Below are 23,675 nucleotides of genomic sequence, written 5' to 3'. Positions count from 1 at the left end.
CACCTGGAGGCCTTAAATACTTTTTTTACATAGATACTCAAAATACACAGTTTGAACAGTAACTGATTAAACAATGCAAAGCGGAAGAAAACAGGTTTGTTCCTTACACAGCACAAAGATCTCATATTTTCAACAATAGTCATATTATTCTTCCTCTTTTAGGGGCCTCTTTACCACAAACACATCATTCCTAAGCCTTCACCTTTCACATACTGACGGTATAGATGCATTTACTTCTAATTATGTGTAAAAGCAAACTAGTCTGCTGCAAGTGACATCCTTGTTAATGAAAGTGTGCACACATGCAGGGAGAAAAGAAAAGCGTTCAATCTTCAGAAAAAACAACTGTGTTTTTCACACCTTCACACAGCTCTGACAGTAATAGTTGCCTGGCAACCGAGTTTCCTCTGGCACAAATCTTCATGTGGCAGAACTGAACCTCAAGAGCTGTTCACGTATGACAAGTTAAAAGTCTTTCACACCAGGTGGTGAGAGAGATGGCTGCTGGGTCGCAGCATGCAGCCGTGACCCCAATTTCCAGGCACTGTTGGTTTGGGCAAAATTAAATAATTTAGATTTAAGGTGGCTGAATGTGGTATATGTGAATTTCCCGATAAGTCTTGTTTATTTATTGTTAATATGCAAGCAGGCGTGGATCATAACATAGAGGACAAGAGTAGTACTGTAGATGGCTAGTTTTTTTTTTGCCTTACTTTAATATAACAGTTATTATTGCACAGTCAACTGGCAATGGCCCATTTTAGGCAGACATACAAAAAAATCTATCAAATCTAAATACTTTTACCATCACAAGATAATTGACATACATTTAACACAAAAGCAAACTTACCTAATTAATTACAACTAGTCCTTACCCATTCTGAATATATGAACAGCAAATGATGTTGGCCAGATCTGGCGGAGTCAGGTTAATATAAGGAAGTGTAGGCTACAGACAGAAGGACGGACAGACAGAATGACTGACTGATAGACATTCTTTGGCGCATTTATAGATGGATATCTAATGCAAATCTCCCTTTAAACCAAAACCAAAATAAATGAGGGAAAAAAGACCCAACATTTCAACCTGGTTCAGTTACTGTCAATAGAAACTGCATAGAGGGCAACATCCGTTATGCCATTCTGCCATATAAAGAGTGAGACTAATGGAGGGATAACTAATAGAGGAGAGCAGTGACCATGACGGTGAGGATGAGAGAGGATGAGGAGAGGGCCGTGCAGGGAACGGCTCTAGAGCCAGCAGTCTGGACGAAGGGTTCTGTATGCTTCTGCATCCATTCCTTCTCCTGGGACAGACCCTGCCTCTCCAGCTCTGGCCCCATCACCTTACGGATGGTCTCATAGTAATTGTTCAACCATTGCACCTGGAAGTTGGGAGACCACTAACGTGAGAGTGAAACTCACACACAAACGTGTACTGTGGGTGCGTGCGCTTACACGCACGTGCACACACACAGAAATAGACACGTACACACGTGCATTAGCCATTTATACCACACACACGTGTATATATACACATACATATACACATATAATATACTGTATATAGTAGTATACTGTAGTAGTATATATAATTTATACTACTACAGTATATTTATTTATATTTATAGCCATTACTCCGAGTGTAATTTTTTTTAATGTTTACTCTGCGACTGTTCATGTAAAATGAACATCTGTTTAACCTAGTTTCAAAAGTAGAGGGTTGCATAAAGCATGTGACAACATGATCCGTTATAAAATACAAATATTAAGGAGTTGCTTCTAATGCAAAAATATTTATTTAGGACATAGAGAACAACAAAACTCCGACCTGCCTTCTTCGGTTCTCTGAAATGGAACCACGATACAAAGGACTTGCAGTAAATTCACTTTCTCAGAAGAATATTTTGAGTTTACAGTAAGCTGCAGAGATAAGAATCTGAAAGATGCTGTGCAGTGTGCACAGGGGATTTTAAAAGGAAATTTAAACTTTTCCCCAAGAAACCTTTATATTATTAAACAGGTCATGTCACACAATGGGAAATACCAGTGAACTCTGGAATACTCTTAATCAATCAGCCATTATAGTGCTGTTCAAAAACAGTGGAGAAAACATGCGTAAAAACATGTGATTTTAGGCTAGATGTGAATGCTAGGGGGTTACAACTGCAATCCAGTGTTGCAATGTCTGCTTATTATAAAGCGACCTTTTCTGTATAGTCTCATGTATTGATAGTTGCTGGTTGTGGCTTTTTAGGCTCGTTTCTAAAGGGTAGTTGCTTATTTGGGCTAGTTTCCCAATGTTGTTTAGTTCTCAAACATTTTCATGTCAAGGACCCCCAAAATGTACCCCCAAAATGTCCACAGACACCGCTCATCTAAAAATATTTTATGCCAGGCCTGTGTTGTTAAAACTAGCCCTTACCCGTTGTGAGATATTGCCCCCCCCCCCTTGTGGCCGCAGGGGGTGCGCCCTGGGTGCGTTTTCGCATTTTTTATTCCCTAATAAATTAATTATTAATTAATAATTTGTTAAATTGAAAAAAGGGCTTCGTTAAGACCTCCATATTATATGCCTGTGTGAACAGTGGGAGCGATTGGTGCAGGCGGTGAGGAGATACGGCTGTGTTTCTGACAGAGACACATATTCAGATATTGACTGAATTATAGTATTATTATGTTCCAAAGCATATTCAATTTTTTTTTAAATAGAGTTTAAATACAGTCATTTCTTATCTTACCTGTCCATGGCTAAGTAGAGTGACGTCAACCAGCTTTCTGTCATATGGTACCAGCGACACAGTGTCAAAGGTCAGGTAGTTGTTACCATACTGAGGAGAGAACCACACAGGGCCAGAAATCATTCACATAGTCTTTGATTGAACTGCTTACAGTCACTGATAAGTGATAACCAATAAGGAGTCATGTGTATGCTTATTTTGTCAATCGATCCATTAAGCCTTAAGGCATCCATCATCTCTTATAGCTCAACAACTGTACCTTTGTGACGGCAGGTACAATCACGGCAACGTCTTCAATCCGAATGCCAAAATCATTGTCCTTGTAATATCCTGGTTCTGCAGAGAGAAAGGTGTTATAATGTTTCATGTCATATCTGAAACACATGAACTAAATGGAATCATGGAATGGGTGATGTGTTATGCTGTTATGCAGATGCAGAGGTGAATTTACTTAACAACTTTTATCCCTGGCAGCCCTATTTTGGGCAATACATTATAGGCAGAAAATAGTAAGCAAAAAAAAAGAAAAAAAAGGAAAGCATTCTAAAATTGCAGAACTACAAGCTCACATTACATTGACATATTGTGAGCTTGTAGATAGCCAATGTTTGAATAGCTGAAGCATAAAATAGGGCTTAAGTGGTTAATGTAGTGCATTACCTATGGAGGTGAACATGCCTTCTCTGAAAGGAATGTTGTTGCTCTGAAAGCCAACTGGCCCTGCAAGGGAACATCCCAGAGATACAGTATTAGAGGAATTACGCAACTATTAAAAAGTCTACTGTACAATGTATCACATTTATTTCACAGCCAACTAGCGTGACATAGCTGTATAGCTGTGGTGTTCCTACAGGCTACAGGTATTGATTATAAAGGACTGGCTGTGATGTTTTCACCGTTTCATTCATTTATTCAGTAACCTCACCACCAAGTATAAGCTAAGCTAATAAGACCTTTTTGTTTTGAGATTTCATATTTACAAACAAGGATGACAAAATGATGGCCTGACAAAATGAAAAGTGTAATATTGTTAAGCTATAAACGTGTGCGCTGATCTGTGAACAGCACAAAATTGCATATGACATTATACTATATTCCACAGGTATCAAAAGGCTTGACAGACAGACAGACAGACAGGGCATTAGGGCATTAATACACAAACAAAAACATTTCGTGATAAAAAAGGTTTCCGTCCGACAATAACGATATAGAATAATGTTAATTTAATAATAATTAATCAGTGAAAAAATAGAACGTACACTCGTGAACCCCAAAGTAATTTCCAACACCGTGCCCTGTGCCATGGCCGTAGTTCAACCCCAGCTCCCATAGTGCACGGCGACCCAGCATCTCCATGTTGGACCCTGTTCAATGATGGAGGAGAGAGATGTGAGTCCAGACTGTGTATAAATAGAGTCCTCTAGTGGCTAAATGGAAAACATCATTAGATTTAAAGAACAATAACAACTCTGGTAGAGGTTTGATTTGTGTAGTTACTGTAACGATACACTGTAACGTAAAGTATTAAAATAAAATACAAATAAAATGTTTTGTGTTTTTGGAGAAAAAAAGCAATGAATCACTGTGTTTGTTATTGCACGTGTTAGAAATTACAAAAGTGCCTCGATCTTCCTCATTTATCATTGTAAAAAGATGAAACTCTGAGACTGTCAATTATTACATCTCAACAAGATTTGGAGTTACACCAGAAGGTAACTACACAACCCAAACCTCTACTAAAGTTTAATTAAAGGGAGTGTTAGGGTGTTAGGGCCCTAGCCTGGAAAGAGAAATCCAGGCTAGGGCCTGGATTTTTTTTTTTAAGTTAAAAGTTAAGTTAAAAAAGTTAAATACAGTTTAAAAAAATTGCTATGGCTGCGCAGTGTTACGTATTTGTCTGGCCAAGCCAGGCTATCATTGCTCACCCACCTCTGGTCCCAGAGGGAAAGATGGTTCGAGATATCTCAATATTTCCCATGAGCACACGAGTGAAGGCCTCCTGTCAAACATTGCACATGATCGACGATGAGGAAATTGCATACAAACAATTAAAAAAATCTGTTTAAAATCCCAAATCAATTGAGTCATATGATACCTATCTTCCAAATCTAGACAAATCACAATCCACTAAGGGGGCTGTGTCCATAGAAAGCATTTGTTTGAGCTCCCAGAGCTTAAAAACACACTTTCCTGGGGGTTTTATGTGGGTAATAAATTATGTGTTTTTAGTATAAGTGTCCATGATGTCATGGACACTGGGCTCACTTACTTCCTGGACTACATCAAGGAAGCTTTGAGAAGGAAGAGAAGTGGTCACGTGACTGGACTGCGCCATGACACTTTCATGGACACTTTCATGGGAGCCAAACTACCCGGAAGTAGTATCGCGATTCGTGAGACTTCCCATCGTTTCCTGTCTGGCAGCCAAATCTCGTGATACTTTGGAGCCAGAAACTATACCTGCTGCTGTTTAGATCCTCAGATAAAATTATATACTGTGCACTCTGTGCACATCGAAAAGTAAGTGATTAGAAAACAACCTGTGATATGTCTTCTTATATCCTATCCACAAGGAGTGCACCAAAGCATTATGGGAATTGTAGTCCATGAAGGAAGTGAGCCCAGAATTTCAAATCAAGAAGTTCAGGAAATGAAAAATAGAAAACACCATCTGTGCATTCATTTAAGGTCTATATCCAAAGCGCTGCTATGCTGCTGAGCACTCAAGTGAAGTCAGAACATAACTACATATGTTTGAGTAAAATATGAAACGCTGTACCCTTTGAAATGCTGTGGGAGTCCCCCAGTGAACTGTTCGAGTGATATCAGTGGTACCATCTCTAAGAGCACATGGACAGAAGGGATTAGTCAAATCGAGATAAATGTTAAATACTTAAAAAAGACTTAGCTTAAGCTTACAACTCGTCAAGATGGTAATGGGGTATAATAAGGAAATAACATTTTGAAATAGAAAATTAATTTTCGCCTACAATGACATGCCCAAACTAGGGATGCCAGGTTTTAGGTGGTTAATTACTGAACTAGAAATAGTGCATTTACTCACAGGTACTGGCCACCGGAGTCCACCAGGTACATCTCCTCAACTGTCAACTCCCTGCTGCTTTCATTTGTAGGGCTGAAATACACAAGTCATGACCAAAACACCTCGATCAAATGTCTTCTTTTCAGTTGCTTCTTAAACTGTACTTTACTTGAAATGTCTCCGCCATTATTTAATTCTGAAATGATTCCCTTAATGCTTTTTCACATATTTTATATTCTATAATCTATAGTATACTGTACATCATGCTGATTTCATTTTAATATATAATAATAATAATAACAATAACATTTTTATAGCGCTTTTCCAAGTGCTCAAATGTCTTTAACGCCGAGCTCCTCCAGGCTTTTCAGCGTGCGTTTGCGCGCACATGCGAGCCCCGCATACGTGCACTTAAAATAGGACTGGATCCATAAGTGTGTGTGCGCGTTTGTGCGTATATACGCGTAAACACGCGCTGAAAAGCCTGGTGTAGCTCGGCCGTTACAATGGTCCATACTTTGGGAGAGGGATTTTGTGTGTACATGTTTTATGTAAAGCAATTAACCTTGTTTTGATCAATTCTGTATTAATAAAGCTTAATGTTATTATTACATAGTAATACAAATTGTGTGATATAGCAATATGATCCTCTATTATACTGGAGATCAACTTTGATAAATAAACATGGTGCCAGAATAAACACGAAGCTGTGAAAAGCTGAAGGAGGAACATTTAAATGGACATACAGTACCTGTAATGGGCCAGAGCAGCATTGGGTCCACTCGCAGAAATGGTGTCAAAGCTTGGGCCTCTGTTGTCCTTCTGCTTGCTACAACAAACAAAGTTTATATATTAAGGGAGTGTACTTTTGTATGCATTCGATATGTAGGCGGGGGCGGGGCCTACTCCGTTAGCCACTGATCATTATTCTTTACCATGTTTGTTAAGGTTTGTTTTAAACATACAGTAGCTGAAAATGCTTTGACCTCTCCAACCCGCCTGTAGTACTGTGTATACTTCATTGACCGGGATTCCCAGGGACAGGGGCGTCAATAGCGCGACGCAGACAACAAGACTGCGTGGGGGGCACCTTGCCCCCCTTGCCCAGAGGCAAGGGGGGCACACGGCCGTGTCGGGGGCACTCGCTGATCAGCCTGCGTCAGGGCCCACTGACATCTAGTTACACGTCTGCCCAGGGATCTACATTTTGGCCCACTGACTTTCTCCCTCTACCCCTAATCTTTTAGCCAAAAAAGCAGATCACAATGTGACATGTTGTGAGCTTTTAGACCTGTTGTTTTCACTGAATGTTCGCCTATGAATAGAGGCCAAGAATAGAGGCATTAGGGATCATGTGGTTACATGTTTTTCAAAACTCTGCTATGCTGTACAGTGTACACAGTATGCATCTCGAAGAAGGTAGGAAGTCCGCACACCGTTCTTAAAGGTGTAGGGAAACGGAAATGGTGTACATATTATTTTGAAGTTTTAGCTTGAAACGCTGGCTCTGAAATTTCTGAACTAATCAGAGAGTTGCATACCTCCAGGCTATGGGGTCTCAAAGTCTGTGACTTCCTGCACGTGGTCGTTTGTAAACAAAGTGACAGAGAGCCAGCAGATTATTTCTAACCTATACACATTACAACCTATATACATATTTTAGCGTGATGATTAAGTTTAAAACAAGTACCGGTAATACACTGTCTGGATGTCATCTTGAATGAGATTAAAAACGGAGTAGTTCTTTAATCAAAACCAGCTGTGGAGGTCGTCAAATGAAGCATGGGAATCAAACTGGTAAGCTTTATTTTTATTGGATTTTATTGATGTGTATTTCTACACGTCATCACGCAGCACGTTTTCAGGAAGTAATTAAAACATTTTTGATATAAAAACACACACAAATGAGAATTTGCCAATTTTTTGGCATCCAACTACTGGGACCTTAAGAACAGTGTGCGGACTTCCTACCTTCTTTCTGTATGTATATTTTTGTCCTGCACCCGTCAACATTCTTTGAGATGTGCGTGCTTCCCGTTTGGATGTTCTCTCACAGTATGCATCTCACCTGCGACGGTCATTAACATACTGCGCAGCAGTTAGCTCTGTTTCCTTGCCTTCAGGAACGGCCTTTTCCAACCACATCAGGAACTGGATGACTGCAACCGCATCCCTCACCTATACAGGGCCACAGGGACACATGCACATCTCAGCTTCCATCAACGTCAAATCACTTACCGGTATATCGACATTAATTTATTTTCTTAGCCCATGGAGTCCAGAGAAAGTTCCCCTTGCATGACTTTGTCTAAATATTCGATTGAAATCATCTCTGTTTTTTCCCCCATTTGAAACGTTTTGTAAATATGAATATGTGAATATGGCCATGAAACCCTAGGGTGATTTTGTCATGTTTTCCTGTACAGATTAAACTCTACAGAAGGGAAAAAACATGGCAGCCTAGTAAGCAACACAGCTGCAGCTAATCTATCCAAATTCACAAAGACCTGTGTACTGTACAGTATGTCCCAGTGTCCATTGACAATTCAATCGGACCAACGCCTTCCGAGAACTGGAAAACCACAAATGCCCACAATGCCTGCATCTGTCTGAACAACCCTGCGGGGGACTGAGATTTGACTTGGTGTTGCTTTAGGTCTTCAATAGTAGCTATAGTTTATGCACTTACAACATAACTGCAACCTCCCTGAATCCTGGCTTGTGACCTGCTGTATGCCTGCATACTAGCTGGGAGGGAATTCGCCAAAAAATATCAAGATTGTGCACTTTGTTCCATTGAAAAATCTCTTCTATCAGTTATTTAAAGGGTAAGACCACTTTTTTGAGGTTTAGGTTGTGTAGTTACTTTGCCATGATGCAACTCCAAATGTGGACAAGAAATAAAAAATAACTGCTCCAGTGATTAGAAATTGATAATTCAAAATATGCTCCTCATTGACTTACATTGTAGCTAAAACAGCTCTCAAAATCACTCTTTTAGTACGTAAACAAACACAAACAAAGTTGATCTTCCTGTTGATTTGTCCATTTTATTGGGAAGAAAACCCGGACTGGATCCGTGGATCCAGATCTTCAAATAGTAAAATCAACAGGAATCTAACATTTTTATGAAAAAATAAAACCACATGAGTTTTGGTGATGCTCTATATTGTCTGAATCAACTTTGTTTGTGTTTGTTTACGTACTAAAAGAGTGACTTTGAGAGCTGTTTTAGCTACAATGTAAGTCAATGAGGAGCATATTTTGAATTATCAATTTCTAATCACTGGAGCAGTATTTTTTAATTTCTTGTCCACATTTGGAGTTGCATCATGGCAAAGTAACTACACAACCCAAACCACAAAAAAAGTGGTCTTACCCTTCAAGATTTCAACCATAATATTGGATTCATTGCAAACAGACCACTAGGAGCGAGCCTTATGATTTTTGAAAACCTTATTTATGCCAACACCTATAACCCCATGCCAAAAAACTAAATGAATTCCCTCCCAACTATACTGCATCATCTCACATTTCCGCCACTTATTTTCCTGTCGCTCTAGTTAACATAACATTTTAATATTTTATAATGTGTATAAATGAAAACGCCAGCACAATTTAGCTGGACTCATAAAAGTCCCACAGTTTTGAGAGTGAGAATGGACTGATGGCTGAGGGTGCTCTCAGACAGACTTAATGGGAGGCATTGGCGTCTAGTAGGAGAACTTTATGGCTTCATAAATAGTAATTGAAAGTGTTCTCAGAAAGGTTTATGCGTAATGTTATCTATGACTGTGTGTGTGTGTGTGTGTGTGTGTGTGTGTGTGTGTGTGTGTGTGTGTGCATGCGTGCATGCGTGTTTGTGTGCGTTTAGATATCATACATGAGCATCTCTCAACACACGCTGCTCGGTTTGGTCCTTTACTGCTTTGGTGGTCAGCACAGGAGAGTAGTCGCTGGTCAGCAGCTTTTCCTGCATCATGAACAAAGACGAGTCAGATATGTGCTTTTGGAACAGAAAAGGTATATTCCACATTCTATAGTCAAATTTGTACTTCCATCCCATCCATATCCATTACCTGTGGTATAAGCTCATAGAGCGCGTAGTTTGTGTACTCGGTGCCAACCCATACTTTCACTCCATCGTTAGTCACATACTCCATGAGGGTGGTCCGCACATCGTCATAACTTTTCAACTGGACACACATGCTCTGGGTACAGGATGCATTCAGATAGACCTTCAACTCCTCCGTGACTCTCTCTGTGTGTGCAAATAGCCTGAGGAAAGGACAGGGAGATGGACATTTACAAGTGGAGATTAGAAGGTGTCATAGGTTTGTGTGGAGAAGAATGGGATTTTGTCGTCACCTTTGAGGAGAAAAACAAAAAGATATACGTAAATTATAAGTAAAATGAACACCAAAAGATAGTTTAATTTGTACAGCATACACATCAGAAAATGTTTTACACTTATACTGTGCCATACAACAGTGCCAAAAATAGCTGATCTTCAAGGTCCCAACAGGCACAGCATGAATCTGGCTTTAAACATGAATTGCATCATAAACCAAAACCACCTGAAATGCACTTGTCCACAGTTCACATGACATTATTGCACAAAAGAACTTGCCAGATCTGATCCAGTGTCAGCAGAGTGTAGGAGTAGAAGAATGGGTTGTATGGGATGTCGTTGCCACGCAGGTTAAACAGCCCTGTAATAAAACACAGACATCTCGTGCTGTCAGGAGCCGTCCATAATCTCGTTCACATGATTTATTACAGTGCATCCAACTCCTATAGTCCCTATGCTGCATGCTTCCCACATGTGCTCCACAGACCACAGGCAAAGTCTGTGTTCTTGTGAGGCATATTAAGGTTTTTTATTTTCTTTTTGTCTGAGCGCGATTTACCCTTGTTGAACAGTTTATTGTGACAACACACCAGAGTGATCAGAGTGCGGTGGCAACAGAGACAAAATCAACAGTGACAGAAAAGAGAACAAAACAAATATCCAAAATGACCAAAACAGAACAAAAATGTGCAATAATTGAAATGCAAAACTACAAATGTAATTGAAACAGCCTTCTAGCCGTGCTTCAAATGAGCATGATGGAACGGCTAATCAAAACAAATAAATCATATCACCTGCTATCTTTTCCCAAACTCGGTGGCTACGACTACAAATGTCCCAAGAAACTACATGTAGCTAGCCTAGCCACCGAGTCTGCTGCGCTCTGGGAGAAAAGCACGGCCGAATTACAAATTGAAATACAAATTGTGTTCCAAAAATAAACAAATTATCCTGGCAATTTTACTCACTTGGATATGAAGAATCAACTGACGGCGAGAGAACGCTAATGATAATGTTGCAGAATTAGTAACATTTTCGCTAGAAACACACAAATGAGTGACTGTCTATGGTAAATGATACAGAGCCACTTCCACGACAATATCGGCGAAACAGTTTGTATATTTTTGGGTCACAATGGTCATTTGAGACTCCTAATGAGGCTCAGATGACCCAATGTTATTTCTCCATAGAGACAAAACGGGCCCCAGGGGATTAACAAGCGACGTCAGGACTTCGGTACTAACTAACTATTAAAGGTTAAAATGAGGAGGATAGCCTTTATTAAATTAAAAAGGCAAGTGCCAACATGTTTCGACCTAACCGGTCTTCATCAGGGCATTCTTGCCCGGTTATGTCAACCGGTTAGGTCGAACATGTCGGCAGTTGCCTTTTTAATTGAATAAAGGCTATCCTCCTCATTTTAACCTTGAGTGCCCGGATCATTTCTTTATGCCTTGATCGCGTTTGATGCACCTTTTTTATCATCATCCCATGTTTATATCTCCGTCGAGCACCTGGTTAGTTTTTTTTTTTTTTTTTAACTATTGTTCGGGTTCTTACAGGCAGTCTCATCCAGGGCTGAAAGCAGAAGGGCTGTAGGCTTGTAAGGACTGTCCTTCATTTGAGTCCTGATATGATCCACCTTCATCTGCCAGGTCCGCTCTGTGGGTACACCACACACACACACACACACACACACACACACACACACACACACACACACACACACACACACACACACACACACACACACACACACACACACACACACACACACACACACACACACACACACACACACACACACACACACACACACCATTAACTTTATGGTCCTCTCCATTTACCTATAATAAATGCAGCTATACTCCCTGACCATGACATAGGGTAAAGAGGCAGACATGAAGATAGAGAGACAATGTGCCTTCAGACATATTCACTATCTGGTTGCCTTTTCCATTCCCTTGATGTTGTTACTTAATATGACAAACAGCCATAAAGGAAAACACAAATGCACTGTTTATTGCCGTGTTTGTCACGGCCGCCTGCACTCTGTACAGTCCGCAGGTATTTATCAGCACACCGATAAGGGCCACATCACTGGCAGACTGACACACACACACACACACACACACCTATGACACGGTCTGGTAGGCGGGTGAGGTTGTCAGGAGGGACGCGAGGTCTGTCCGTCCACACTATATCCACCAGGTTATCGGGGATGGACTTGAGGATGCGGTTTCCTGGTGCCAGGTCCATGCTGTAGCGCGCCTGCGTTTCTAATGGGGGGGGGAAAGTACTGTAGATTACGCACTGGGACAGAAATCAATCACCAAGCAAACAGTCTGCACAACGGCCTGACGTCAATACTTTCCCCATCTACTCGGGTGTGCACTTTATTGATGCTAAGCTAGACTGACAGGCTGGCAGGTTCGGGGCTTCCTTACTGAGGGAGAAGAGGAAGGGGTCAAAGCCGATCTCTCCACCTGCTGGAACCTGGGAGAGGAGCCAGTCTGCCAGGGTAGACGCTGTGGAACATCACAAAGGACAGACTAAGAGAAAGTGACATGTTCTCAACTCTGTTGTAAATTCTATGAATATATAAATGTTGATCTATCAATGACGTGCCTTGAATTTACAAAGTATAGTCTGTATAAAATGACATGTGTCTAAATATCATGCAGTGACTATAGTCTTTATTGCGAATGCAGTGAGCACTTACTATGAGACCTAGCAGATCATGTCTGTGTGTCCGTGTGTGTGTGTGTCCTTTGTGCCCATATATGGAGCTGAGTGATTTGTTTGTGATTGAGGCAACACACTCCATATTTGGACGTATAGCTGCTTTGGGGACTCCTTGTTATGGCTATGTTAAAAACTTAACTTAAACTTAAAAAAATAATAACTTAAAAATAAATCTTAAAAAAACCCAAATATGTACGAGCTGCGTTCGCTTCCCGCGTTTGCGCGTCTTACTGGTGATTACAGTTATACAGTATAACTTATGACACTTTATGCAAACCATGTAGTGAGGTAATCTTTAATACATACTGTATTACACTACACTAGCAGTTTGTTCACTCACATTCATTTAAAACCCCAACACCATCTATTGTAGGGATGGCCAGATATTAATCATTTCATTCCATGCAACCCTGCTGTTGTGACTTTAATTGACATAACTATAGTTAAAAACGTTGGCATCCCTACCATCTTTCTCAAGCTCCCAGTTGCAGTCCATCTGTCTCTCTGCTTGAACCCAGTAGCGGCTGTCTGTCCACTGGGCAGCCTTGTTCAGGGTAACAACAGCTGTGCCTGCATGGTGGAATGAGGACAGCAGCTATCATGGTGGTTTGGCAGATAGGTGGCGTGGCGTGGGGCAGTGACATTGAATTAACCCATTTAGGCCTTTACGTCGAAATCTAAGAAATGTCTTCTAAATCCTGACAGTTTTCTGAAAAACCTCATGTTTCTATATCAGTGGTGCTCAATATTTCATGTCAAGGACCCCAAGAATGATATGTAATTGGCCTCCGACCACCATCTGAAAATATGTTGTTCCAGGAACCCCACAGAAGCAAAGATTTGAGTTAAAAACATTCGCTCTGAAATATTATATTCAAAGATTTGTTGCCGCATTTTCACGATTTTTCAAAAATAGCAGACCTACAAGCTCCGAAGCTTGTAGCGAGGCACTCAGTGCTGCGCTATGAGCTTGTAGGTCTGCTTTTCAATAGCAAAAGTATGACATAATCCTTAAAACACCAAAAGGGGTTCCCGCCAAGAATGTGTTAAAAGTGACTGTAAATGATGGGGCGCCGGCTAATCTGCAAGTTAATTTGGATGTGTGCGACACATGCAAGGTTAATACACAATATAATAATATTATATATTATAATATAATAAACAATACACAGGGAGATTGGCGGTCCAGCCATGTGTGGTGGATTTCAATAAGAACTTGCTTCTCTTATATAGTGTCACTTTGCTATAGTACTGCGATGCTGCATTCACACTAGCAGCGACAAAGCGACTGGCAACTGACATTTACAGTGGAAGCCAGTGACATAAAGATAGCCTCTCTGCTACAATTAATTCCAGATATACAGTAGACCGACTCATTATCACATTCTCCACCAACTTTGTTATACTTATGTTTTAGGTGTGGTACAGATGAAAGCGGGCTCCTTTTTGCATTGTACATATGACAATGTATAAAAGTTAAAAGATTCTGGTAGGATATCTGTGAAACACTGGCTAAAATTACAGATGCTCTCTTCCTGTTGGACCCTGAAGTTTGCCTCTTATATTAGGCAATTTCACAAGTATCAGTGCAAAGAAAACGCATTTTAATTCCAGCCCCAAGCCCCCACACACACACACTCATAAAGGGATGGTTCTCAGAAATGAATAGTTGTGTTCCTCTTGAGAAGATTACCTATTTGATGAGAAGAGGGTTTGACACATTTTTGAAGATTTGGCAACCTTATTTTGATTATATGGAAACTCAGCCTGTTCTTTTAACTCTACCCTTTATATTTTCCTTAACATTGTCTTGACAAACGTCCGTCACTCCCACACACGCTTGGTCGACATCAGCGAGCGCATTAACACATTAACACAACACTAGTGAGCAACCCTGTCATACAACGAGATATAAGTGAAGATACTGTACCATGTACACCTCGTCGTAAGACTGAGAATAAATCGGCCATGAGGCTTCATAGATTGCGCCAAAATGAAGTGCTTAGGAACATTTGGGCGAGTGCACAGGAGCAATTCACCAGGCCTATGGGGAGCGATCGGTCTTCATAAAACCCTTCACATACAGTACATACATGAGTGCAGAGTATTAGAGCAGAGCTGCGATCATCCACTCTGGTCACCAAATCTGTCCTGAAATAGATCTCATGATCATCCTGTGTGGAGGCAGAACCACCCTGAATCACCAGACATTAGTCATACCACCAAAGGCTGCACGAGTACGTGGGGAGAGTGAGCTCGAGCTTGAGCTGGTGAATGGGAGCTGTGACGAGGGTGAGGAAGGATTGAGGAGGTGTAAAGTACTGTACCTGCAGAGCCTGTGAAACCAGTCATGAAGGCCATCCTTGCGTCGCGCGGCGCAATGTATTCGCTCTGTCAGAGAGACGGACTGCTTCAGTATCACGTGCGTGCACATAAACACACACGTATACTGCACATACAAACACACATATACTGTACACACGCTCACCCACGTGCACAAATCCACATGCGCGCACACACACACACGTCTGTCGTCTGCACACTCCCACATAAGATATGCTTTTAACCACTTGAACCCTAGCGCCATGATAGCAGCATAAAATAGCAAAAATTCCTGGGTCAACAAAGTATTGTGGTTCATGTGGTTAAATCGTTTGTCTGACAGTCATACCAGGTGAGCATCAGTACCAGGGATGATGTAGGCAGAGATGTTATGGGACCGCATTGCTTCTCTCAGAGCCTGCAGTCTGAGAGTGGTGTTGACCACAGTGCCGGGGAGGTACTGCAACACACACACACACACACACACACACACACACACACGTACATAAGGGTTCACGCAGTGCCATCACAGTGCCAATGCAGGACACCTGCGTACAACATTCCAGTGACTAGACAGACATCAAGGGAATTGTAGTCCCAAATGTAGTGTATACTACAGAGGCCATACTCAACATCAAGGGAATTGTAGTCCGTACACGTACAGTAGTGACTACATCAGAAAGGAAATATCAATGCATTTAAATATGTACACATAAAACAAACAAAAAATCACTAATACAATTGACAAATGCCACAAAATATATGCAGACATCGGTAGGTATACTCTTCATGTGACCACCGCACTCTGACTGTAAGTGCGCTACCCGTTCAAAACATATCAAAATAACGTTAGTGGGTCACACACACCAAGACTTCAGTTCAAAACATTCTTTTTTTTTTTTAACAGGGACAAACATTTCGGCTATCCAGCCTTCATCAGTGTGATCCATCCATCCTGGATGGATTCCCCCCCCCCCCCCCCCGCCAGGCAAATCGAACCATGTAAATGAGAGAAATTACACAGTGCAGTGTACAGTATGGAGGTATAGAAGGTATAGGCAGTGGGGCAGGTGCTCGGCCACTGGTTGGCTCTAATGTGTGCACGTGCCTGATTGCACGCTTCATTCCTCCCCAGCGCTTTGATTCACACATGTGGCCCACAGGACTCACCGGTGGGGAGGCGGAGCAGTTCCTCTCGGTTCTCGCTTCAGCAAAAGCAGCGCCCTTTCCTGGGAAGGAACAAGGAAAAGACCTTGAAAAGTGACAATTCCGTCCGTGCCTGAGCTGAGCTGGGTAAGCATTATTCCCAGATCAAGTGGAGCGCCGCTGTCATAACATACTCTATTTTGGGGACTGCCGTGGCTGGTTTGACCTCCGGCTGGCTCTGTATATGTAGTGTCCCTGAGCAAGACATAGCCCTCCCCTCATGTGCTCATCATAGCCATCTGAGCAGTGATCTGCTGGGTAAAACTGTAAAAGCTAATTTCCCTGCTCCGGGGTCCTGCAAATAGTTCCTTTGCCTTCCCCTTTCCTTTCCATCTTCCTGCCATTGTGACCAGCAGAAAGCCAGCATAGCAAATTTCTGTCACAGACAAGGCAAGGCAATGCATGTGTATTTATTTGTATATAGTGCATTGAACAACAAGTCACTTCAGTGCTTTACATACCGGTAAGCACAAACATTATGCAGAAGAAATTCGTCATGCCACATCAACATTGAAAAATGTAATCTTGAAAGTTTTCTGCTTTGATTAAAAATAACTAATAACTGTAGTTATAACTGGCTCTGTGGATACGAAGCCACTTGCTACCTGGTTGCATCTGAAACGGTCTTTCATAAACCTGCCAGCTTTGCCGACAGCTGACACAATATCCGTTGTATACTGTATGTCCTGGATTGACATCTATGCTGTACCCTGCACTCATACCCGATTGTATTGGACCATAGTCCTGATATGGCCATGTAAAGGTGTGTGTCGTCTACTCTATAGTAACACATTTTGTTGTTTTCCATAATCTGAGCCAATGGGAGTCAGTCAAAGTGTTTGTCTGCAGAGAAGAGTTTGTCAATCAAATAATTCACCTCCAGTTCAATGAAGGCATTCACAATCAATCAGGATGCTGCAATCCAATCATGCTAGTTGGTCAATAAATTGAACATAGTCTTGGCTAATGGCTCATACACATAAAAGTATTTAAATCGCTATTGAACATAACTGGCATTTGACTCTTCCACAGCCAAATTGTAGGCAAATATATCCCAATGAATAATACAGCAGGCACAGCAGAATCTCTTAAATGCTGTTTAATGAACTACACATGAAAATGTCAATGAATACTGCATTAGTAAGCCTTCTATGAGCTCGTATGTAGTACGGTACAGAGCAGTACGATAGATCAATCATTACATAGTTTGGTATAAAAACAAGTTAACTTTTACCTGTTAGTGCTGCCAGGGACAGAGCTAAGAACCAGCCATAGGAGGGCATCCTGGCACCACCAGCCTGCCACAAACAAAGATGCAATAGAATGAAGCACGGTGCTCCAGTCCAGTGTGTATCATCCAGTGTAGGTGATAAAGTGTGTGTGGGTGTCAGTAAGTCACAGAGTTATTGAATATGTGTGACTCTCTCTCTCTCTCTCTCTCTCTCCCCCCTCTCGGTCTGTAGGCCTATCATGTCTCTCACATCACTATCTCCTCTCACAGCAGTTATCTGATCGGAATCATGTGCCCTGGCTTAAGGGGAGGATCTAAAAATGCCATAAAGCACAATGTGTCAAGGCGCTGTGGGCCACCTCACCGTTTCTCTCCCCTGAATGTGTTCCGTGTTGGCCCTGGCGTTGCAGTTTGCTGATGCTGCCGTGAAGAGCAGACAGGATTTCAACTGGAAGCCTCCTGTTACACTGTTTGTATCCCTAGTGTTAATTTAACTCAAGAGAGTGCACAAATGGTCTTCATTTGTACACTCTGGGATAAATGAACACTGAGGATTTTACAGTACATACACACTGTGCTGTCTAATGCCTGCCAGCATCCAGACTCCAGATCCTACAAGCTTTACTTTTATATTTTCCACGCTTCTGCCAATAAGCTGAGAGATGGCAATGCGCTGGGCATGCAGCCAATATACTGTAGCTGGAGACCTATACAGACAGAATGGATGTGTAAGTATGGGTGATTGCGCTTGACAGTGAGACACTGTCTGAACTGCATATACCAATTTATGTACTAATGTACTGCATTTGTTCTCCTATGTGTGCGTGTGTGTGCGTGTGTGTGTGTGTGTGTGCGAGCGCATGCCGTGCATGCGCGTGCGTGCAACTGCGCATGTACTGTAAGCTCCCAATAATTACAGAGCAGTTATCCAGAGCAGTTGCTCTGACGTTGCATGTCATAAGGATCTTGGGCCTGCAGCACCTGAAGCCACTGGTCACTGACACCCAGACAGTTTGGTTATCAGCCAAACATTGGTGTGGATGATGGAACCTTCAACACAGCAGTGGTTCTCAACTTGTGGGTCCCCAAATTATTTTGAGGGGTCTCCAGATGATGTGCACAGGGTATCTGCACATTTCTAAAGTGACAATTTGTCACGATAGGCAGGAGATAGAACCCAAATGCAGAACCCAAATGCAGAAGCCAACAGCTGGAAAGTTCAAATTAACTTATTTATGAATTCCAACAAAGGTAAAGCTTACACAAAAATACAAAAAGTTGCAAGCAGAAACTCAGGGACACAAAAGCTAAACTGTTCAAACTCAAAGCAGGGATGCAAAACAGTTCAAAGGTCCAAAAAGCAAACCTTACACGAAGCCCAAGTAGTAATGTCCAAAATACCAAAATCTCACAGAGACACAAAGAACTGCACAGAACATCTCAGGAACAGAAAGTATGTACTGGCAGTGTTTATGTGGAATGAGTCCAGTCTTATAGGGAGCAGGATGATTGGAGAAGTGTCCTCAGGTGTGAAAGGGGCGTGGCACTGTGGGGATAATGAGGGGGTGTGAGCAGGTGTGTGGCAAGGACTGAGAGCTGGAAAGGAATGTGGGAGTGGCTGACATGGAGACATGGTCTGTAGGGAGACAGACCATGACACATTTCAAGACATTTTAATACTTTACTACCATACAAATGAAAAATAACCAGATAACTGCGTCAAAAGTAATAAACAAACTACAATAAAATGGTTAAACATTGGCCAAATTGACAAAGATTTGAGGCAAAATTCGACATGCTCTGCACAATGCCGTTGCGTGGCATTGTGAGGTTGTAGATCTGCTATTTTCACAATATGTATCTGTAGAACCAATTAAAACAAAATGTAATGCCTCAACTCCTACACTTCCAAGTACCCCAGTAAAATTATTTTGTTTGTGTGTGTGTGTGTGTGTGTGTGTGTGTGTGGGGGGGGGGGGGTTAGGGGGGGTATACCTGCTCGAGAGGCCGTGCAGCAGCACTGTGCTAGTCATGTTCTTCTCCAGCACCTTCGGTACCATCTCCACTGGCTGGCTAGCCAAGAAGCTCTGTAAGTGTAAAAGATGTGCTAGTGAGAAACAGTGGCACTCCCCACTGAACTGTGCTGTTCCCAGTTCACCTCTCTACACCTCTGACTAGAGCTGTGCACGGTTCAAAATTGTATTAAATTAGGTTATTTTTTATTTTTTTATGATAGAGTGTCCACCCTTATCTCTACTCTTAACTGTACATATCCTGTGTTTCATTATTGCTGCTACGACACCTGCATTTCACCACAGGGATGAATAAAGATCTATTTGTATTAACAATTTGTGGGATTTTTGGACAGAATCTGGAGGAGTAATTTGTTTTTCAAAAGTCAGCCTCTTGGTGGCGCTATAACAGGCCGTTCTGGAAAATTTGGGGCAGAGGTTCATCGTTGGCATCAACGTCCTTATATTCAAATGAGTCCAGTGACTCTGATGGACCCTATACTACCGGGGCAAAAAATTTGGGAGGCTGATAAATTACATAAAACTAACTAATAGCTCTTGGCATTTTGCTCTCACATAATTATTCAGCATCATCATAATAATTTTGTCTAAGGAATATGGCTCTGACATTTGTAATCCTTTCCAGTGGGTGCTTGTAATGCCTGAGGAACTGAGGAGTCTGCGGTTGCATTCATCAGCATAGATGCCGTGGTAGATGAGTATGTTTGGCAGTAAGTTAATCAAAAGGATGGTGAATGTACTAGGATTAGGCTGCCATTACGTGAGATAACGGTCAGACACAAAGAACACACCACCATCCACATCGCCGATGAGTGGAGAGGGTCAACAAGTTCAAATATCCTGGAGCTAGTGCACATCACTCATAAACTCCCCTGGGATGTACAGTACAAACTAAAAGGGTGGTGAAGAAGGCACAACAACGCCTCTACTTTCTCAGGCAACTGAAGAATTAAGGTTGTCATTAACAGAGACACCAACCGAGAGGTTGGTGTTGACCTCAACAGCAAGGCAATGAAAAGACTTACGCAGACAGCTGAGGGACCATCCCTCCAATACGAACGCTGTGAAAAAGCGGCAAAGCTACTTTTAGAGTTACTCTTCAAATAGGGTAGGCATAATAAGCCCTAGTCGGCTTCAGCCTATACACCTTTTCGGTGTCACCTCTGTATTTGTAAGTCAAAAATGTAGTGTCAAGTTATGGTAAAACACAGACATTAAATATTCAGTCATCAAAGGTCCGAGCCACCCTAACCACGGACTTGTTTCAGATGTAGCGATGGGACAAGCTGCAAAAGTGCTTCTTTCCCCAGACAATTTCACACATGAAGAAGTTGGCCAAGGCAGCAGCAAAGCTGGGCCAGAGAAAAAGCAAGGATTATGCAATGCACCCTTCCCTCACCATCCTAACCACACAGCCTCCCTTATCACAGAGGACCTTTTTAGCACCTGAGCAATGATTAAAAACAGTTATTCTTCCTTAGTTAACTGTTGTGTAAATACATTGCCGTTGCTTTATTTGTATACGTTGTGTACGTTGTGCATTGTATATTACTCTCTTTTGCCTTCTTTTTAAATTTTCTACTATTACAGTATGCTCCTGCAATGTCTGAGTTGTATTCCTTCCTTGCATGTACCTTTAGACAGGATTGAACCTTGAACCTTAAGTATGGTTACTCACCAGACCATATAGTACAGTTGCAGAAAGATGTAGTTCAGCAGAGTCATGGTGGCAGTCTGTCTCAGGGCCTTGAAGTCTACAGTATTTTGAAAAGGTCATCTAATGTAAGAAACACGTTCATTGTGTCCTGTGACAGGACAAACGATTTACCAGACAAATATCACTTTTTCAAGGAATTATTGTAATACTGATCATATACAATCTCTTAACCCATTTAGACCCGAGGACGATTCTACAAATGTCTTCTAAATCCTGACAGTTTTCTGAAAAAAAAACTATGTTTCTGTATATTAGTGGTTCTCCAATTATTTCATGTCAAGGACCCCCATCTGAAAATATGTTGTTCCAAAACGTTTACTCTGAAAGAATATATATTCAAAGATATGTCACATTTTCACGTTTTCCAAAAATAGCAGACCTACATACAAGCTCGTAGAAGTGCCGCGCTATGAGCTTGTAGTTCTGCTATTTTTCAATAGCTAAAGTATAACGTAATGCTTAAAACACCAAAAGGGGTTCCCGTCCAGAATGGGTTAAGCCTGTATGTGTATAATGTGTATAATCACTCTATTTTGTGTACAGTATATGGTGTATTTTGCATTGGCTTCAAAGGGCAAGAACCTGGATGTATGGCAGGACTTCCTGAACATTGTGTCATGTTTCCTGAGTGACCTCACATAAAGCTTTCATGATCACTTTGGCTTACTTTCACCAACCTAAAACAGCGTACAGTAAATCAATGATTTGCCTGGCAGATTCAAACAATGAGGCCAAAATTACTGCTTAATAATGTACTGCTCAGAAGTGGAAAATCAGGAACTACGTAGCAGCCTGGATACAGCCGACTGACGTCCCTCTCTGTTCTGGTTCTCGTCTCGTGATTATTTAGAAAAATATTCAAATAGGTTTCTATATTCATGGTTATGCTTTGTTTCCTAATTATGGGAGCCCCTTAAAACTAGATCATATACTGCACTCGCACTCACTAAAAATTGCAGGTAATAATTTGCTTGTTGAGTTGATGAATGTAACTGTTTATTTCTTTGGAAGGAACTACAGTATGTAATCATGTACTAATTACAGTGTTCAATTGGTACAGATGGAATATAAGTACTTACTCATTATTGGGTTAAAAAGGGAACTGTGGCAAAGACATTTTATTATGATCTCCCGCTCTGATCTTCGTCAAGTTAATGTGTCACAAATGAGAGAAAGTAATTCCTATAGAAATGAGTTTGTTTTCCTGTGTCTCTGATATTTGCCTTCTTGTGGTGCAGATATAACAGGTACGGTCACCCCTTTTCCATCTCGCCCCACTACTCTACCTAGCTGTAAATAACAAACATAATTCATGTTGTTGATTATATAAAAAGGTATTATCATATTAACTTATCTTTGTTAAGTTCACTCTGTAAATCCATGGGCGGAGGGAAATACTACATTAACACATTTTGCGGGGCCGAGTTGGTAAAGGGGCGAGTCGTCTGGTATTCATATAGCTACTGTAAGTAATAATCAAATAGAATTTGAGAATATTTTTTCCCAATTTTATTTTATTTTACTTTTCGAGCGGTCGGACTACCGCTCGAACTGAGCTGCTCCCGTGCTTGCGGTTATGTTTAGGTTAGCCCACTCGTCCAGGTGGCCACATGTCCCTAGTGGCCAGTTCGTTTTGTTGGCCAGCTGTCCAAGTGACCGTGTGCCGAGTTGTCCAGGTGGCAACATGTCCCTAGGTGCCCAGTTGTCCAAGTGCAGTGTGTGTGGACCTTATGAATACTGGGGAAGCAGAGCAGTAACTTTTTTGGGTGCCGGACTATTGGTTGTCGGACTATTGGCTGTCGGACTCTTAGTACAGGACAAACGCCTGCCCCCTGTGTGGGTGTGTTTTTGTTTGTGTGTGTGCAGTGAAAAGGGGAGGGGTCGGTGGCATGTCGGACTATTGGCATGCCGTACTATTGGCTGTCGGACTCTAGTACATTGGCATGTTGGACTATTGGGGTGCCTATTGGTTGTCGGACTATTGGCTGTGGGACTCTTAAAATGTTGCGTAATAACATAGTATTTCATTCAAATTACAATTTAGGCATTTAGCAGACGCTCTTGATCCAGAGCGACTTACATTTAAGCAAAAACAAAGCATGTCATGGTAGGAGAAGGCGGACGGATAAACGGGTGCCCCCTTTCAGTTAGTGTAGCAGGAAGGATAACATGCACAAAGGCAGGTATTAGTATATTTTAGTAATATTAGTAATATTAGTTTGCCTCTTCTACAAAAATAAGTTACTGCGTGCCAAGCTGTCATTCTCTTGTATTATATATCGTACT

At 41.6% G+C, this 23,675-nt stretch overlaps 1 protein-coding gene across 1 annotated transcript; it reads right to left on the bottom strand.

Annotated features, from left to right (window-relative positions):
• Positions 1–760: 760 nt before the first annotated feature.
• Positions 761–17,720, bottom strand: xpnpep2 (X-prolyl aminopeptidase (aminopeptidase P) 2, membrane-bound). Its single transcript, XM_080773561.1, has 21 exons — positions 17,643–17,720; positions 16,373–16,431; positions 15,552–15,662; positions 15,208–15,271; positions 13,346–13,450; positions 12,583–12,663; positions 12,271–12,414; positions 11,696–11,797; positions 10,403–10,496; positions 9,864–10,062; positions 9,668–9,757; positions 7,853–7,962; positions 6,536–6,613; positions 5,806–5,877; positions 5,521–5,581; positions 4,671–4,740; positions 4,001–4,105; positions 3,402–3,461; positions 3,001–3,077; positions 2,742–2,831; positions 761–1,385 (listed from the first exon to the last, which is right to left on the bottom strand). Exons 1-21 carry the CDS (start codon positions 17,689–17,691, stop codon positions 1,179–1,181), a joined length of 2,028 nt encoding a protein of 675 aa, XP_080629687.1. The 5' UTR covers positions 17,692–17,720; the 3' UTR covers positions 761–1,178.
• Between the last annotated feature and the right edge of the window lie 5,955 nt (positions 17,721–23,675).

Source organism: Protomyctophum bolini, assembly GCF_963924005.1.
Source record: "Protomyctophum bolini genome assembly, chromosome: 10".
Lineage (NCBI taxonomy): Eukaryota > Metazoa > Chordata > Actinopteri > Myctophiformes > Myctophidae > Protomyctophum > Protomyctophum bolini.
Note: the sequence above shows the minus strand (reverse complement) of the source record. Positions and strands in the feature narration are given on the sequence as shown.

Excerpts from the sequence above, each read along its gene's own strand:
- xpnpep2 (XM_080773561.1), bottom strand. The coding sequence starts at position 17,691 with ATGCCCTCCTATGGCTGGTTCTTAGCTCTGTCCCTGGCAGCACTAACA. Across the intron at positions 15,272-15,551 it reads CTGGTACTGATGCTCACCTG|AGCGAATACATTGCGCCGCG; the intron begins GTATGACTGTCA and ends TCTCTCTGACAG. Across the intron at positions 4,741-5,520 it reads CTCCCACAGCATTTCAAAGG|GAGGCCTTCACTCGTGTGCT; the intron begins GTACAGCGTTTC and ends AATGTTTGACAG.